The sequence below is a fragment of the Dromiciops gliroides genome, chromosome 3 (assembly GCF_019393635.1).
Source record: "Dromiciops gliroides isolate mDroGli1 chromosome 3, mDroGli1.pri, whole genome shotgun sequence".
In the NCBI taxonomy this organism is placed as follows: domain Eukaryota; kingdom Metazoa; phylum Chordata; class Mammalia; order Microbiotheria; family Microbiotheriidae; genus Dromiciops; species Dromiciops gliroides.
The window spans coordinates 272,373,699-272,392,743 of NC_057863.1; the positions used below are offsets into that span (position 1 = coordinate 272,373,699).

General features: G+C 38.4%; 1 protein-coding gene across 1 annotated transcript in view; it reads right to left on the minus strand.

Annotated features, from left to right (window-relative positions):
• Positions 1-2,210: 2,210 nt before the first annotated feature.
• The window catches only part of DNMT3L (DNA methyltransferase 3 like), a 54,356-nt gene continuing 37,521 nt past the window's right edge, over positions 2,211-19,045 (minus strand). Inside the window, exons 10-14 of the mRNA XM_043993467.1 lie at positions 12,288-12,363; positions 9,463-9,570; positions 8,853-8,992; positions 6,560-6,645; positions 2,211-2,370 (exon numbers count right to left, since the gene is read on the minus strand). Coding sequence (XP_043849402.1) covers positions 2,211-2,370; positions 6,560-6,645; positions 8,853-8,992; positions 9,463-9,570; positions 12,288-12,363 — 570 coding nt within the window. The remainder of the gene's footprint in view (positions 2,371-6,559; positions 6,646-8,852; positions 8,993-9,462; positions 9,571-12,287; positions 12,364-19,045) is intronic.

A 19,045-nucleotide genomic window follows, 5' to 3' on the forward strand; every position in this document is an offset into this window, starting at 1 on the left:
CATTGGTGCCCAGTGGAATTCATGAAGACCAGGATTCACGAGGTTCAATCTTCTCCCCAATTTGGGGGAGTTAGAACAATATTTATTGAAAAAATCTTTTTTGGTTCATTTTTGAGCCTCCATCTGGGGAAACCCGAGTGTTTCAAAATGAAAGTTTCCTTTTCTCTGGGTATTTGACTATAACCTCCTCAACTGCTCTTGAACAAACTATAGATATAGAAAGAAGGAAAGAATATACACACATACATATATATGTGTGTATATATGTATATATGTTTATGTATGTGGTATATATATGTACATGTATATATATGTGTGTGTATATATATATATATATATATATAGAGAGAGAGAGAGAGAGAGAGAGAGAGAGAGAGAGAGAGAGAGAGAGAGAACATTAGGTTAACTTTAGTTTTATCTTAATGTTAGCTTTTATGAAGAACAATGTAAAGAAAGACATAGCCAGCTGAAGTGAAACACACTTGAAATCCCTTCTCCTAGGAAAGCTGAGACTAGTGGATTCAATCAATCAATCAATATTTATTAAGTGCCTACCATGTTCCAAGCATTGTGTGAAGATCTGGGGATACAAAAAGAGGCTGAATATGCTAAACTAATCAAGTGCTTGCGCTAAATCTGGCATAAACATGATGAGCTTCTAAGAACAGGGGGACAACTGGGCTATCTAAGGAACAGGTCAAAACTCCCAAGCCAATGAGCAATGGACTCTACACATTAGTGGCTATTGCACTTCCAGCCTTGATGAAATATGGAGACCCATATAAAATGGAAATAGGTATAAGCTTTAGAATGGATGCATATCCTCCCTGCCCCAGTAGTATAAGGCAACAAGGGAAAGGGAAATTTTTTTTTCACTTTTTTTTTTTATGGGGCAATGGGGTTAAGTGACTTGCCCAGGGTCACACAGCCAGTAAGTGTCAAGTGTCTGAGGCCGGATTTGAACTCAGGAACTCCTGAATCCAGGGCCGGTGCTTTATCCACTGCGCCACCTAGCTGCCCCGAAAGGGAAATTTTACCATTTATTGTTCAGTCATTTCAGTTGTGTCCAACACTCTGTGCTGCCATTTGGGGTTTTCTTGTCAAAGATACTGGAGTGGTTTGCCATTTCCTTCTCCAGATCACTTTATAGATGAGGAAACTGAGGCAAACAGGGTTAAGTGACTTGTCTGGGATAATTTAGTAAATATCTGAAGCTGGATTTGAACTCAGGTCCTTCTGACTCCAGACTAGGTGTTCTATGCACTGAACCCTCTAGCTGCCTCATTTGCTAGTTCCTAGTAAATGAAGACAGCCACAATTTTTTTTTTTCTGCAGTGGATCCAGGTAGGCCTGCATTTGTACCCTCTGGCCCTTGACTGCTATGGCTGACTCTTCTTCCTTCTAGTGATATTTCTGCCTCCCCCTCCCCCCCTCCCCCCCTCCTCCCGCCCCATGTCCCCTACTCCCATCCCTGTGGTCATGGTATAGTAAGATAGTGACATATATTTTCATGGTATAGTCACAGGCCTGGGGCTCCAAGCAGCATATGTAGATAAGTGTTGGGGGCTTTATATTCTCCACTAGACACTGAACTCCAGTGCTGTGCCACAATTCTGTGTAACCCCATGATTTATGTTCATAGATTTAGAGCTAGAAGTGACCTTAGAGGTCATCTAATCTAACCTCATTTTATAGATGAAGAAATGGATGCCCAGAGACATGAACTGATTAAGTGCTCAGTAACAAACAGGTGATAGGTCACTGGGACAGAATTTTAATGTAGATCCTTTAAATTCATACCCACTATTCTTTCTTTGGTTAATTATACCATTCCTTTTCCTGGCTTTTCCCAAGGTGAATAGAGTGCTTATACATAATGATATTTACTATGCTGAAGTTATAAATAAAGAACATGAAAATTGATGAAATAAATGTCTTTTAATAAATCTGTTAAGGTGTTTAAGTTATGACATAATATAGTTTCAGGGGCTTTTCAATATATACCCCATATAGCAAATAATTAAAAAAAAAGAAATTGGAAAAGTCATACTTTTAGGCTTTTTAATATAACATAGATGTGACAAATTATAGCAATAACTAAGCAAAAAAATTACATGTTAAAATAAGCATAAAAATATAAAAGAGCAGAATGTTAGGAAATGTGTTTTAAGGAATAATCTTTTTTATCATGGCAAATGACTTGCTTGAAATTAAGGAGTGTGGTCTTTGGGAAAGCATTTAAAATATTCTCTCAGAGGGATAAAGCATTTATTCACAAGTCTGGATGGCCATGGAGAAAAAACATTCAACCTCTGTATGTCCTGTGCTAGCAGAGACAAATCCCAGTCTGAAGCCAGAGCTGAATTATTGCTACAAAAGAAAAGAAAAGAAAACAAAATGGAAATGTTATTATAGTGCCTTAAAGCAAACAACCTGTCTCCCCCCCCCCCCCCACCAAACAGGAAGGAACTGAGGACTGGGGTGTGGAAGAGACAGAATGAAGAAGAGATAGGAATAAAAATTAGGAGAGGTGGTGGTGGTAAAAATGTCCCAAGGACTTGAAAGACATTAAGATGGGATATTTATAACTTCCAATTCTCTGTAGTAACTTTAAAAACTGAATAGTGGAAGCATCTGAATGTTTTCTATATTTTGCATCTAGAAATTATCTTTTTTTTGGGGGGTGGGGCAATGGGGGTTAAGTGACTTGCCCAGGGTCACACAGCTAGTAAGTGTCAAGTGTCTGAGGCCAGATTTGAACTCAGGTCCTCCTGAATCCAGGGTCAGTACTCTATCCACTGTGCCACATAGCTGTACCCTAGAAATTATCTTGAAACATGTGATGTCACAGGAAAGTTTTGGGTTTCACCTCATGTGGAACTGGCCTGCATGCCTTCCCTCTGAAGTTACCTTCTCAGAAGTAGTCTCCCCTTCCTTTGTCCCTTCCTCATTTTTTTGGGGGGGGGGCAGGGCAATGAGGGTTAAGTGACTTGCCCAAGGTCACACAGCTAGTAAGGGTCAAGTATCAGAAGCTGGATTTGAACTCAGGTCCTCCTGAATCTGGGGCCGGTGCTTTATCCACTGCACCACCCAGCTGCCCCTGAAGTTACCTTCTATTCAGTCTCTAGATCGTTGTTGGAATGGTCTTTCTCACATTAGAATGAGATCCTTGAGAAAAGGAACTGTGTTTTTGGCTCTCTTTTCGTCCACAACACTCAGAAGAAGTGATACAAGGTTACTCTCCAGGTCTCTTTGAAGAACTTTGGAATTAACTGTGAGACATGGAAGACCCTGGCACAGGACTGTCTCTCATGGCACGCCTTCATCAAAGAAGGTGCTGTGCTTTATGAGCAAAGCAGAACTGCAGTAGCTCAAAAGAAACATGATGCGCAAATGTAGAGACATCTGCACTCCAAATATTCATATGGACCATTTGTGCCTGGCCTGTAAGAGAGCCTTCCAAGCTTATATTGCTTTGATCATCCACAGTCAGACATACTGTACCTTGACCCCAGTATAGTAATGCCATTTTGGTCCTCTTCAGGAACAAAGAATAAAAACCAACCAACCAACCAAACAACCAACTAATATCATTCTTGGAATGTTCTCTCCCACATTAAATCGTAATGTTCTTAAGAAGAGGGACTATGTTTTTGGCCTTTACATCCACAGAACTTAGCACATTGCTTGGCACACATTAAGCATTTAATAAATACTTGTTGCTTGACATTGAATCAGACCCTCAGGCTTCCCAAGAAGTTTTTACCCTAATTTTCATAAGAAAATTCCTGAAAACAGTTATGGGATAATCCCCTGTTCCATTAAAAAACAAAAACAGAAAGGGAAAAATAAAACTAGGGTAAGTAAAAGATTATGGGTAATCCTTACCCAGTAATAAATGAAGTAAATATCTTTGGTATGAAATTGGTATAATAGAAAGAGTACTGAAACTATAGTCAGAAGTCCAGGGTTTTAGTGACATTTAACTGTTATACAGACTTGGATGTGTTGTTTCATCTCACTCTGCTTCAGTTTCTTCCTCTGTTAAGTGGTCTAGTTTAGATCTAACATTCTATGGAACTCCATGTATCACACAAGAACGAAAATCTTTGTGTAACTTAGAGAGTTCCGGGATATAATTGAACATCCATTTATTGGGTAAACATCAGATAGAATGAAATTTCAGCAAGATAACAAAATATGGCATGTCCTTTGAAATTTCTTGGTATATAATTCCATAACTATGTAAGTATAAACTCTAGAATTTAAGGTAAGTTTATGTTTCAGAGGTATCTTACCTTTTAACTTATATAATCACCTAAATTTTATTCTTGTTTTGGGAGTCTATAAAAGTAAACATGGAGTAATAGAGAACTGGCTTCCCAGTCAGGAAGTTGTGGAAGCAAGACCCACTCCCTTTTGACAAATACTTGCCATAGGACCCTGGAAAAGAACTTTAACCACTCAGAAGCCCCAACAACTCTTTTAAGACCCTAAGTTGTACAGTAGGTCCTCACCTATAATGGAAGAGGTGATTTCTTTATTGGAAGTTTCTAATAACAATAAAATTACTGGTTCAGAACTCCTCCCCCACATTATCATCAACTTAAAAATAGTTCCAACCTTTGAGATACTTTAAATTAGGACAGGTATATAAAGTCAATAGTATTTGATAGAATATATAAAAGTCGAACAATTACCTTTGGGGGTATATTTGAGTGTATTGAGGGTCATTCACTTTAAAGAAGCATGCAATCGTGAGCTGATGATGAGCGAGATGAGCAGAACCAGAAGAACATTGTACACAGTATCATCAACTGTGATGGACTATATTCTTCTCACCAATGCAATGGTACAGAAGAGTTCCAGGGAACTCATGATAGAAGAGGATCTCCAAATCCAAGGGAAAAAGAAAAAAGAACTGCGGAGTATAGATACTGAATGAACCATACTATTTTTTTTTTTTGGTGCTGTTGGGTTTTTTTCTATTTTGAGGTTTTTTCATCATTGCTCTGATTTTTTCTCTTATAACAGGACTAATGCAGAAATAGGATTAATGTTATTATGTATATATATATATATATGTGTGTGTGTATAGATATATATCTATATATATATGTAGATATATGTAGATATATAGATATAACCTATATCAGATTACCTGCTGTCTAGGGGAGGGGGGGAGGGAGGGGAGGGAGGGAGAAAAATCTGAAATTGTAAAGCTTGTATAAACAAAAGTTGAGAACTATCTTTACATGTAACGGAAAAAGTAAAATACTTTATATGTTTAAAAAAAAAGAATCATGCAATTGAGTATAATCTTCCTGGTACCATGTTTTCATTTAGCTCATTCTTCTGACTTTTAGTTCAGACCATTTTGTTTAAATGGGCAATTTTGTACTAGGCAACATGTGGCCAAGGACAAAAAGATAGCACTGGAGCTTTCAACTTTTCTTCCATTCTTTTTACTCTTTCCACACTTCTTCACCTATGTTTTACCTATTTAAGCTTGATGGAAAGTCCCAAGTGAGGACACTATCCTTGAACATCTTAATAATAACCACTCTGACAAGTTCAAATTGGAATTGACTGCCAATGTGAAGCTCCTCTCTGGTCTTTTGCTGCTTTTAAAAATATTTCACATGCTGTGACTGCTATCAGAAGTAAAAATGGTTTTCTGAGTTTTAATGATTTGTGTTGTCTTCTCCAATTATAAAAAAATGAAAAACTCTTAGCATTAAAGAAAAAAAAATCCTTAGAAAGAGAATTTCCCTCGGGGCAGCTAGGTGGCTCAGTGGATAAAACACCGGCCCTGGATTCAGGAGGACCTAAGTTCAAATCTGGTCTCAGACACTTGACACTTACTAGTTGTGTGACCTTGGACAAGTCACTTAACCCTCATTGCTTTGCCAAAAATAGAGAGAGACAGAGAGAATTTCCCATCCAACATTTTTTTCTCTGGGAAATAATAACATTTCATGCCCTGGGCTAGTAATCCTAATTATTAAACAATTAAAATATTTTGTTTACAATCATTCTTCTGCCCCATTCCGCCAAATTCCCAAAACAGTAATCCTAAAGGACATTGGCTATTTAGCACCAATATAGAGGTGTGGGATTGTTGTGTAGTCCAAGCTAGAATACTTTACAACCAATGAAAAATATCATATGGAATGTGTTAATATGTCATAGGACCCTGAGGAAGAGTTGGGATAGCTGTCTTCTTCATCTTTTCTATTCTACCTATAACTGTTCCCCTCCCCACCAAGTCCAACCGTAATTCAATCCAATCTTTCATAAAGAAAAAGAATGGGTGAAGAAAAAAGAGAAAGAGGCTGGGGTGAGGGAGGGAGGAAGAGAATTTGGAGTACAAAGTTTCAAAAATGGATATTAAAAATTGTTTTTACATGTAATTGAAAAAATAAAATTCTAAATAAATGAAAAAAACCCCACTTTCCTGATTTCGTGATTTCCTGATTGACTAAACACCAAATGGGATTTCATTATCCATTTCTTAAACTAACTTTGAAAATAAATAAAAATACATGTTTTACATCACCTTTCCATGGACGGTATGTTGCTCCATATAAGGACTGCATTCTGGACCATCTCATCACACACCTCATATATGGTTACTGGATCACTCTTAACAAATGGAAAATGTCACTATTTGTGAGTATGTGCTGGATGGTAAATAGCAATCTCCCCTCCAACCCTCTACCCTGTATCATAATCTGAGTGAGTATTGAGTAGTTAATAGCAGAATCATTTCTGATATTCAAAATATATTTATTAGATTGTCTAGATGGAAAAGAATTGCTAAATTAACAAAACATTTTTTTTACATTTGATACTTTCTCTCTCTCTCTCTCTCTCTCTCTCTCTCTCTCTCTCTCTCTCTCTCTCTCTCTTTCTCTCCCTCCCTTCCTCCCTCTTTCCTTTCTTCCTTCCTTCCTTTCTTCTTTCTTTCGGGGTCAGTGCTTTATCCACTGCACCACCTAGCTGCCCCTGGAAACCTTTCTTACTCAGATAACTCCACAAGGAGAAGCATATTCGAAAGTTATTTCCTTTTAGTTTTATTTCAGATGGTTCTGCCAACCCTTACGTCCTCAGTACTGTGAAATTGTGCTCCCTAACATCAGTCACAGTATTATTTTAAGTATAAGACTTGGATAATGTTACAGGAAAATCTGATTCTAGATCTAAATGATGGCATTATGTCAGTTTCTTCTAACTTTAAATGTTTTATAGAGTATGAAACATCATAATTGTTGTAAGTCTTGGTGGTATTAGTATTCCCTCCGCCCCCCCCCCCACCCCAAGGTAATGGGGGTTAAGTTACTTGCCCAGTGTCACACAGCTAGTAAGTGTCAAGTGTCTGAGGCTGGATTTGGACTCAGGTACTCCTGAATCCAGGGCCAGTGCTCTATCCACTGTGCCACCTAGCTGCCCCATATTAGTATATTTTAAAAAAGAGAACAAATGCTGGATCAAGATTTAGGGACAACGATGCATCCTGAACTTCTCTATGTGGACAATACCTTCACTAGTGCAGATTGTACCACATCTATGCCTACTCATTCTGTGCCATTCTTGCTCATATCTTTCCATAAATTCTTCACCCTGAATCTTCTCCATGTGCTATAAACCCTGGTCTGCATCTCAATACCTAAAACTAAAATAGTTTACTTTATATTTTTAGAATCATGAAAAAGAGTTGATATTAAAAGTTTTCCTTTTATTAGGAGATAAATTAGGGTCAAATTCCTTATTTCCTGTAGAGTATCTGTAACAATGAATAACATGAAAACAATTTTTAACATCCATTTTTGAAACTTTGTGCTCCAAATTCTCTTCCTCCTTCCCTCTTGTTATATTTGATTTTTTACTCTCTTCAAAGTAAAATTACAATCAGAAAGATAAACAGTTTAAAAAGAAATTAAACCTTAATAGAGGAAGGCTCTTGAGAGAGGAAGGAAGAGGTCTAAGAAGCAATGAGTAAAAAGGTTCATACACAATTATGACTCATAACTTGAACTGAAAAATCACTGAGACTGAAAGAATTATTATATAGTTTGAACTCACGTCAAAGAAAATTGAGACTGAGATAGATTGGAATCATGAGCCAGTGAGAAGGATTCATACATGAATTAGTATGAATCAAAAATTTAAAATAAATTTACCATAATCATTGCTTTTTAGGTAGTTGGTGAGGAACAGTATCCTGACAAAGGAGGATGAGGAGAAAGGGAAAGAAAGCGAGAAGGAGCAGGAGGAGCAGCAGCAGGAGGAGGACAAACAGCATGACATTGCCTCTTCAAAAACAAAATAACATTGTTTTTATAAAAGTAATTTTTGAGGCTATTCCACATCTACATATGGTTAGGATTCCCACCTCTTCCTTAGAGAACCAACACCTACGACTATGGCAAAATTTACAAATTAAGAAACTAAGTTGATGGTCTTCTAGGGCAATACCCCACAACTAGAACCAGAAATTATATTTTGGCAACATTTTCAGATTAAAGATAATGGGACTGGGGGCAGCTAGGTGGCACAGTGGATAAAGCACTGGCCCTAGATTCAGGAGGACCTGAGTTCAAATTTGACCTCAGACACTTGACACTGATTAGCCGTGTGACCCTGGAGAAGTCACTTAACCCTCATTGCCCTGCTCCCTCCCCCCAAAAGATAATGGGGCTTTAGCTTGTAGTAGCACCTAAGGATGCAAGGTTCCTAGAATAAAAGACAAACTTTGTATTACTAAGTGAGGAAAAGATTTGGGAGGATTTTGGAAAAAAGGAACCCATTTGTTATGGTGAGTTGACCTTGAGATACAAACAGCTTTATACCTCAAGGAATCGAGAAGCAATTTCCTTGTCATCTTCAGTCAGGACCAAATTATCCACAAACATCCAGAAAAATGGCTTTTCACTGTCCATCTTAGGCTTCCCATATTGTAAGACTCGGTAATACTGGAGGAAGTACCATACTAGGAGTAGAGAAAAGAAACAAATGAGATCATTCTAGCATATCTTTCTTTGGAAATCATGAGAAAGTGGCAAAGTGGATCCCAAAAATAAATGATGAATTAAAAATGGGGGTGGGCATACCAGAGAAGAATGGAAAAGAGAATTATTTGATACTGGATAGATTTATGATCTTATTTTAGTTTAGTTATATCTTAGTTTCTTGTTTTATTTCTTTCCTCACATCTAGCCTTTCCATGGTAAAAGGAATGGGTAAAATCTGTTCAAGGGAAGTATCAGAGAAAATAGCACCCACTTGTTTTGTTGTTGTTGTTGGTTTTTTTGTTGACTTCATGTCTATTGTGAATTATTAAAAAAATTTATTGATGCTTTATGACTTTATATCGTCTTAATTTCCTAATACATCTTGCATAGAACTGTCATTTGTAACAGAAAAAAACCCCAGATAATGAAAACAAATCAAAACATTGACCATTTTTGACAGTGTGCAGAATTCTGCATCCATTGTTCATCACTTCTGTCTGTACCAAGTGAAGGAAATGATATGTTATTTTCCTCATGGATTTGTTTATCTGAAATACTAAGGGCATGATTTAGTTATGGTAAAGCATAACTACTCTCTTTCCACAGGGAATGAAGCCAGATTATTTCCTGAAAATAGAAGGCATTTACTCTGCTACTCTCCTCTGACAGGATTGTTTTGTAGTTTGGGGACCATTTTATTATAGTGCAGGGTCTCGGTGGAGTGAAATGGGAAAGAGAGAGAGACAGAGAGATAGAGACAGAGAGAGATAGAGAGACAGAAAGACAAAGAGAGAGAGACAGAGAGACAGAGAAAGACAGGGAGACAGAGAGACAGAGACAGAGACAGAGAGACAGAGAAAGACAGGGAGAGAGAGAGCATTTCAGCAATATTTCCCTTTTCTCCTACCATGTCCCATTCTTTGACCTGAAAGCAAGAAAATAGACACTTCAAAACCATAATGGAATGCTCTCTGAGAGTTTCTAGAAAGTGAAGAGTCTGTCCAACCCTAATTGTTTGGGTACAATGTTGCTGCCACACTTTCAAGGGCTATCCCTGTTATGTAAAAAAGAATTCAATTCAATTTAACTTAACAGACTTTTATGAAATCCTTACCATAGACAAGACAACATATTAGGATTCTGGAGATACAATGATAAAAAAGTGTCCCCACCTTTGTGGACCATGCCAATTTGTGTTTCATTAACACAAATCAGAATGATACAGGATGGCATATAGTAAGGGAAAAGGAGAGAACCAGAGAAAGTACTATAAGGCATTTAATGAAGAAGATATTTACTTTTAGCTGGGGGAGGGAAAGAGGCTGAGAGAGGATACCATTTGGATGGGATTGCTTATAAGAGTTTGGGTTCACTGACATTTGTTGTTTGCTGCCACTTCATCTTCTCCCTCCCCACCTGAGAGTTTCCTATACCACTTGAAGAATAGAACCAGGAACATAGAAATGTTGATTGTCAAGGAGAGCAGCTATCACTGCATCAGAAATTTTCAACTTTTTTTTGGATCATGGATTCCTTTGGCAGTCTGGTGAAGACTATGACCCCTTCTCAGAAAAATGCTTTTAAACGCATAAAATAAAATACTCAGGAATTCAAAGGAAACATAAAGGAAACCAATTATATCAAAATATCACTATCAAATATTTTTTAAAATGAAGTACAAGAAACCCTAACTGCTAGGTGATTCTCCACTCAAATCACTCTTTTTTTTTTTTTTTTAGTGAGGCAATTGGGGTTAAGTGACTTGCCCAAGGTCACACGGCTAGTAAGTGTTAAGTGTCTGAGGCCGGATTTGAACTTAGGTACTCCTGATTCCAGGGCCAGTGCTCTATCCACTGCGCCACCTAGCTGTCCCTCAAATCACTCTTAAACCATGTTGAAGAAGAGAATATGGGAAAGATATGGGATGAGAATTTTCATCTCTTAGTTACTTGTATCTTTTTGAGAGAGGGGAAGAACATAGCTTCATGCTGGTTATGAAGTTATTTAGATAGTCCGATTGTAATAGGTACGAAACCTCTCTTTATTCTGGCCTAGTCTTTCTTCAACAGGCTGTATATTCCCTAGCCAACCTCACCTATGGATATGGGATAGCTCATTCTGCTTGATAATCTTCATTTCTTCCCTGCCTCTTCTCTGAAACCCTTCATGTCTAGAATCTTATATTTTGAGCTGGAAATACCCAATTTCCTAGCTGATTAATGGCTCTCTACTCATAATATCATGGTGGGGCACCAATAAGACTTACTTGAGTCTCTCTCCCTCATCTATAAAAATCTGAGTATCTCTAATCCTGGGGTGAGCACACCTATCTCCATCTCTAAATCCCCAAGCCAAGCAAGCTATTCTATAGCATAGAATCAATCAATATCCAGAAATCCAAGACAATTGCCTTCTCCCTCCCCTTTTGTGGTCTGAAAACCATCATGCCTGAGGATCCTTGAATATGGTCCTAGTTGACCTTATCTCTTCCCCTTCCCAGTTCTGTTTTGGATGTTTTAGTCTCAATCTATAGGGGATGGGTCCAAATCAGGACATATCAATCTAATACCTATTGGGGCTGCCTCAGTATTGTTCCCACTTCTTTTGGTGACTCTTGTTCTCCCATTGCCTCCAGTTTAGCCATGGGGCCTTCTCTTGATTGCTTTCAGCATCATCTGGCTTGCTGAGTTTTCCTTGTGAAACTCCTTTTAGTCTTAGCAATGGACTCTGACAGTCCCTAGACCTTATATTCAAATGTTTTCTTGAGCTTAAGAGCAACAGCAACAAGAAGTTGTCAAGAAAGTTAAGAATAATAAAAGTTTTAGATCTATTCATGTATTTAATTTTCTTTCTTCTTTTTAAAGATTTATTTATTTATTTACTTAGGACTGGATTTCCCTAACTCCCCCAAAATAGAAATTTAGGAACTCAATAGGCACATCCAGTTCTGATCATCCTCAGGAGAGCTTTGGCTTGCTGTTTCTGTGTTGGGTTAGTTGGCCCCTCATCAGGCAATCTTGTGTTCCATCCTGGGAACTCACTATATTAATGCGAAACTTAGTGGGAATACCCTGTGGGCTGAGCCCACTGGAACTCAAAGCCTTTAAACTCAAGAGATCTACTAGCCTCAGCTGGGAAAATAGGCCTGTGCCACCACACCCAGTGATCTTCTAACATAGATGGGTAAAAAAAAAAAAGGAACAATGGTAGGGGACAATGTTTATAAGAAGAATTTCAGGAGATAGTCATTTGATGTCTCAAAGTGTCTCTTACCAGGTGGATGTTCAGAGATTTGACCAATTGGAGGAGTGGAACCATATATTAAATCAAACGGTCCCCATTCTTCTACCTAATTAAACAAAACATTTCAGAAATTTTGTTATAATTTCTTTATTTTAACATGTGATTTAAGATTTCTAAAAGGGTATATATTAATCTATAGCATATTTGTGATAAATAATGGGACCTCTGTCTCTCTCATAGCATCATATTAGTAACAACAAAATAGATAGCATAGATTGTTGAATTATAGAATTCTAGAGCTAGGATTTTTAGAATTTAGGATTCATCAAAGTCCAATTTCTAGCATCCCTTTCTAGTGGTTTCCAGTCTTTGTATGCCTCTAGTGCATTCACTGAATGTTTCATGAGAAAGCCTTTGCTTTCCATGGTAGGACATTTTTAATTTTCAAGAATTCTATTTTTATATTGAGCTGAGCTCTACCTCTCTGTAATACCACATACTACTGCTATTCCTGTCTTCTGTAACTACTCAGAATATGTTTAGTTCTATTTCGCTATGAAAGTCCTTCAAAAAAAATATACATAAAACATGTATCATGTATTCCCTAGGCTTTCTCTTTTCCAGTCTAAACATGTCAATTTCCTTCAACTTCATAGGAAGAGATTTTTAGATCCTTTCACTTCCCCATCATACTCTTCTATCATCATCACTCTTAAAATGAGGCACCTAGAAATGAACATGGTAATTTAGGTTGGGTCTGACTGTAACAGCACATAGATGGACTTCTGTCTATCTGACTATGAAACCCTGCTTTGGTTAATGTAATGTAAGGCTGTATTTATCTACCAAAGTCCCTGTTTTGAAGCTTCATTGTAGCATTATTTGAAGGAATTTGGAGGGATTTGGGGGAGAGCTCTGAGTAGTCACTGCCTGTCCTCCACCATCTTGGCTCCACCCAGGAAGCTGAAGCTTCATTGTGATGTGGAAGTAACCCTTGCTTATGCCAGCTACTCAAACTCTGATGGGTCCTCTAAGCTGGAAAGATTTTAAATTGGAGACTAGAGACAGGCTGTATGTCTATGGTCCCAGAACCAACCTAACTAATAAGTGGGAGGGGGGTCCACCACAAATCTGACTGCTGATGGTTGAATTATTTTAGTACCCACAGCTCTCAAAGGCAAGCTATTAAATCATAGGATAGTTGTGATTGTGGCCCAGGAGGCAATACTCACACCACTGAAGTTGTAGATCCTTGATCATTATTTGGATAAGAACCTCATCATATTGACTCATAATGAACTTGAGGTCAACTAAAACCCCTTAGCTGTTTTTCATATGAATGGTTACTCTCTTCCATCTTCTACTTGGGAAACTGTCAACATAAACTTAAGAACCATAAATAAGGCAGGGCAACTGGGGCTTTGTTCTGCAATGCTTACATCTTTTCTTTTTGGTCACCCCCTGTCCCTTGCCTAGCCATACCTCCAGAGTAAATATTGTTGCAACCCTCCAAATGGGACCTCCCTCCATCCATCATCATACCACTTGTCCAAATGCTCTTTGGAGTCAGGAGGGTTGAGGGTCAGAAGCCAAACCTTTGAGACATGGGTCATAATCTCCAGGGGATTAACCAGGACCCCTGTCAATGTGGCAGTAACCTATGGGGACCATAAGCTGGGTGGCAATACAGACTTAAGGACCCACTTTATACTTTTCTCAAGGTATTTCAAATGTCATCAATGATATGGGTTTGTAATGACTGAAGGGGATACTGAGACATTCCTGCATTCCAAATGAACTGTCCCCACCCCTCCTCCATGTCCTTCTCCAAATCCTTTTTTTTCAGGCACTTGAATTTTTATTTATGGATCTGCCTAGGTCTGATCATGGCACTATGTTTCATAAGAGCCCTGAGTAGCTTCCTATTGCTAATACATGTCTTAACTTAGCACTTAAGGTGATGGTGGGGGACAGAATATATATGTTTATTAAGTATTTACCACTATGTGTTAAACACTGTGCTTTATACTTTTACAAATATTATTTCACTTTATCCTCACAACAGCTCTGGGAGGTAGATATTATTATCCCTATTGAGGACACTGAGGCAGAGGTTAATAATAATGAATAGTTAACATATATAGGGCTTACTATGTGCTAGGTACTATGCTAAGTACTTTATAATTTTTATTTCATTTGATCCTCACAAGAATCCTGGGAGGTAGGTGCAATTATTATCTTCATTTTACAGTTGAGGAAACAGGTTAAGTGACTTGCCCAGGGTCACACAGATAGTAAGTATCTTTGGTCATATTTGAACTTAGGTTTTCCCGATGTCAGGCTTAGTGGGCTATCAACTTCTTTATCTAGCGTGTTTCATAATCTTGCTTCAACTAATTTTCCAGTCTTTACTTTGCAGGAGTCTCCATACATTGTGCATTCTAGCCAAATTGGCCTCATAGCTGTTGTCTGAACTTGGTTTTCTACTTTTCATCTCTTTCACATAAGCATTCTTCCCTGTCTGGAATCCTCTCCATCTTCATCTTTACCTCTCAGAATATTTATCTTCCTTCAAGGTTCAATTGAGCTGTCATCTCCTACATGAATTAACCCCTGATTCCCCCTATTTGTTAATGTTCCAAGCCTCCCCAAATCACCTAACATGTAAATATCTTTCCCTACTAGAATTTTTTTTAATTTTTATTTATTTATTTTTTTTTAGTGAGGCAATTGGAGTTGTGACTTGCCCAGGGTCACACAGCTAGAGAGTGTTAAGTGTCTGAGGCCAGATTTGAACTTAGGTACTCCTGATTCCAGGGCTGGTGCTCTATCCCTCCCCACTAGAATTTAAACTCTTTGACAGCAGGAATGGTTTCATTTTGGTCTCCTGTAGTACCAGAACATAGCGCAATGCCTTAAGTGGTAGGTACTGAGTAAATGTATGTTAAATTGATTTAAACTCTCCTGAAACTACTTTCTGAAGACTACAAATGGTATATCTATACTGTAACATTCTAGTCTAGTAACCTCATCAAAAATTAAATTATAATGACAATAACATAATAAAAGTGAGTGTTTAATAAAGGGCTTTAAGGATTGTAAAATGATTTACGTGTTATATTATTTGATAAATAAGATTAGTTTCACATAACTTCTTCCTTGTAACCTCATGTTGATTTGCTTCACAACTACCTAAAATAACCTTTAAAAAACACTGTGTGCAGTGGATAGAGCAATGGCCCTGGAGTCAGGAGGACCTGAGTTCAAATCTGGCCTCAGACACTTAACACTTACTAGCTGTGTGACCTAGGCAAGTCACTTAACCCCAATTGTCTCACTAACAAACAAACAAACAAACAAAAAACACTGTGTGTGTGTGTGTGGGGGGGGGAGCAGCTAGATGGTGCAGTGGATAGAGCACCAGCCCTGGATTCAGGAGGACCTGAGTTCAAATCCGGCCTCAGACACACTTACTAGCTGTGTAACCCTGGGCAAGTCACTTAGCCCCCATTGCCTCACAAAAACAAAAACAAAAAACCCAAAACCAACCAAACAAAAAAACCCTAAAGCAAACAACAACAGCAAAAAACCACCACTGTGTGGCCCTGGGCAAGTCACTTAACCCTCATTGCCTAGCAAAAAAACAAAGACAAAAACAAAACAAAACATGAAAGAAGTGGTATCAAGTGAATCTATGTATAGTAAAGGAAGTCAGGGAAGTGGGAAGGGGGAATAAATATGCACATAACTTACTAAATAATTTTTCCTTGGGTTGTCACAAGATGCATAGATGCAGTTGAAGTTGGCTGTGGTTACAATAAAAAGATGCCTTGACGTTGGATCCCTGGGAGTGTTTTCCCGATCATGTTCTCATGTGATCCACCTCCATACTTGAATACTTAATGCTCTCACACTCAATTCATGACTTCCTATCTAGCCTTCTGCACTTGGGAATTCCTGGATTTGACCTCAGTCCAACTTGATTTTTACTTCTGCAGATCTCCTTTGAAACCATGCCATACCCCAGTACTCCCTTATCTCCTTACTCAATCTTCTGAGTCTGTTAAATTCCAATAATCTACAACATTTCCTTGAATGGGGGAAGGAAACATCTGGACATTCTTATATTTTTCCAGAACAAAACTAAATACTTTCATTCTTCTGTAGGCACTCTGATCGAGATGACTGACAAACATCTACTGATACCCAAACCTGTAACTCCTACGGACTTGGAGGGACAGGTATTTTGAATTTTCCATCTTAAATACTTCTTTGCTCCATCTCTTTCTAGTGGAGTCCATTGGCTTGCCTCCTATAATCTGGACGTTCTGAAAATCTCAGGGAAATGCACTTTCTGAGCCCTCAGGAGTATTTCCTAAACCAAATGTATGCTATACTGAGTCCATGGCCAGATCCCAAAGTGGAGCACCTTGCTCAGGAATTTAGAGATCTGTGTGGTGCATCCAAGGAAGAACACATTGGCGGCACCACTGAATTATTAACCTGGCTCCAGGGGTAACAATTGCAACCACCTAGATTTACTCCCCACCTAAGATTATATCTAAGATTAGAGTAGAATATTATCTGGTTTTACTCTTCTCCATATAGGACATAGGTAGGTGGAGCAATAGATAGAATAACAGGCCTGGAGTCCAGAAGACTCATCTTTCTGAGTTCAAATCTGGCCTCAGATACTTACTGGCTATGTGACCCTGGGCAAGTCACTTAGCCCTGTTTGCCTCAGTTTCCTCATGTGTACAGTGAGCTGGAAAAGGAAACGGCAAACTCCAGTATCTTTGCCAAGAAAACCCCAAATGGGGTCACAAAGAGTCAAACATGACTGAAGAACAACTGAACAACAACAAAAATATAGGGCATGTCATCTCTCACCTCTGTATCTTTGCACAGGATGTGCCTAGTGTCTCTAGCATGGTTTCTCTCCTCATCTTCACCTTCTGGATCCCCTACCTCCCTTGAAGGCTCAGACCAAGTGTCACCTCCTACAAGAAGCCTTTCCTGAGTCATTCATTTTTTTAGTGCTCACTCAATTACTCTATAGTAATTTATTTGTTTCCCACCGCCCAATATATTCTATATTTTAAGAGGCAGATATGTGGCATAATTGCTAGAATGCTGACCAAGGACACAGGAAAACCTGAGTTCAAATCTAGTTCCAGAGACTTAGCAGCTGTGTGATCCTGGTCAAGTCACTTAACCTCTTTCTGCCTTAGTTTTCTCATTTGTAATAATGACATCTACTTCTCAGGGTTGTTGTGAAGATAAAATGAGATAATATTTGCATAGCTTTTATTTTATTTATTTATTTTTTGCCAGACAATGAGGGTTAGGTGACTTGCCCAGGGTCACACAGCTAGTAAGTGTCAAGTATGAGGACAGACTTGAACTCAGGTCCTCCTGAATCCAGGGCCTATGCTTTATCCACTGTGCCAACTAGCTGCCCCCTTTTTATTTTATTGTATCATTTGCCTAGCTTTTAAAGCATTCCACAAATGGGAACTATTATTTTTATTTTGTATTTAGTTTGTTTTATCTGACCCTTTGTGACCCCTTTTGGGATTTTCTTGGCAAAGACACTGGAGATTTGAACTCAGGTCTTCCTGACTCTAAGCCCAGCACTCTATTCACCATACCCAGCTAATTGCCACTATTATTATGTATATATTTTAATGTTTACTTATCTGCATGCAAGTTGTTTCCCTCAAGTTGAATGTAAGCTCTTTGAGAACAAACACTTTTGTTTTTGTCATTGTATTCTCATAACTAAACATGGTGCCTGACATAGTGGGTGCTTAATGAACATTTGTTGAGATGGATTGAATGGGGGACAGCTGGGTGGCACAGTGGATAGAGCAGTAGCCCTGGATCCAAGAGGACCTGAGTTCAAGTCCGGCCTCAGACACTTGACACTTACTAGCTGTGTGACCCTAGGCAAGTCACTTAACCCTCACTGCCCCACAAAAAACAAACAAACCTTGCATAAAAAGATGGGCATCAACTGACCACACCCTCAATGCCCTACCAAAAAAAAAGTTAGAAAATAAAAAGAAATGAACTGAATGGAACCGAGATCTAGAATGGTGATGAATGCCAGAGACTTTCTAAACATGTTATGATATAAGAATGATTATGCCATTTATCTTGTGCAATTCCTACTATTATACCAATTTTAGGGAGTTCATAATTGTCATTTTTTAAAGACCTCATGAGCTATGAGATTTGGTTCATCTTGATGAGGTCCTCATTGTGGAATGGTATTATGGTTAGGATTAATGGAGTTGTGTATAGAGAGTTGACCTTGGAGTTGGGATGTCCTTGGCTCAAATCTTACCTCTAACCCAAACTGACTGTGTGACCCTGGATAAGTCACTCAGTGGTCTAGGCAATTGCCTAAAGCTTATAGTTTACAGAGAAGGTCCTGATCAACATTGGTAGACATAGTTTCTTACATTAATGAAATCAAAGGTATGGTAAAAAGAAATTCTCCTCTGGTGTGAGACCTTACCAATACTTTAAATTGTCCTGAATTTTCTTCAGCACCTCTGATAATACCACCTGTTTGTTAAGTTAGAGTAGTGCCATTTCTGGGAGAGGGAATTGCTATAGTACATAGCAGGCTGGGGGGCAGTATCAATGAATTCCAGTAAAATGTAATTCATGCTACAGGAAATCCTCCAGTCCATGAATTCCTTGAGGTGTTTCTACAGTTTTGCAAGATCTGAAGAGTTTAAGTTTAGAGTATCAAGTGACTTCAGAGGTTCTTTAGTTTA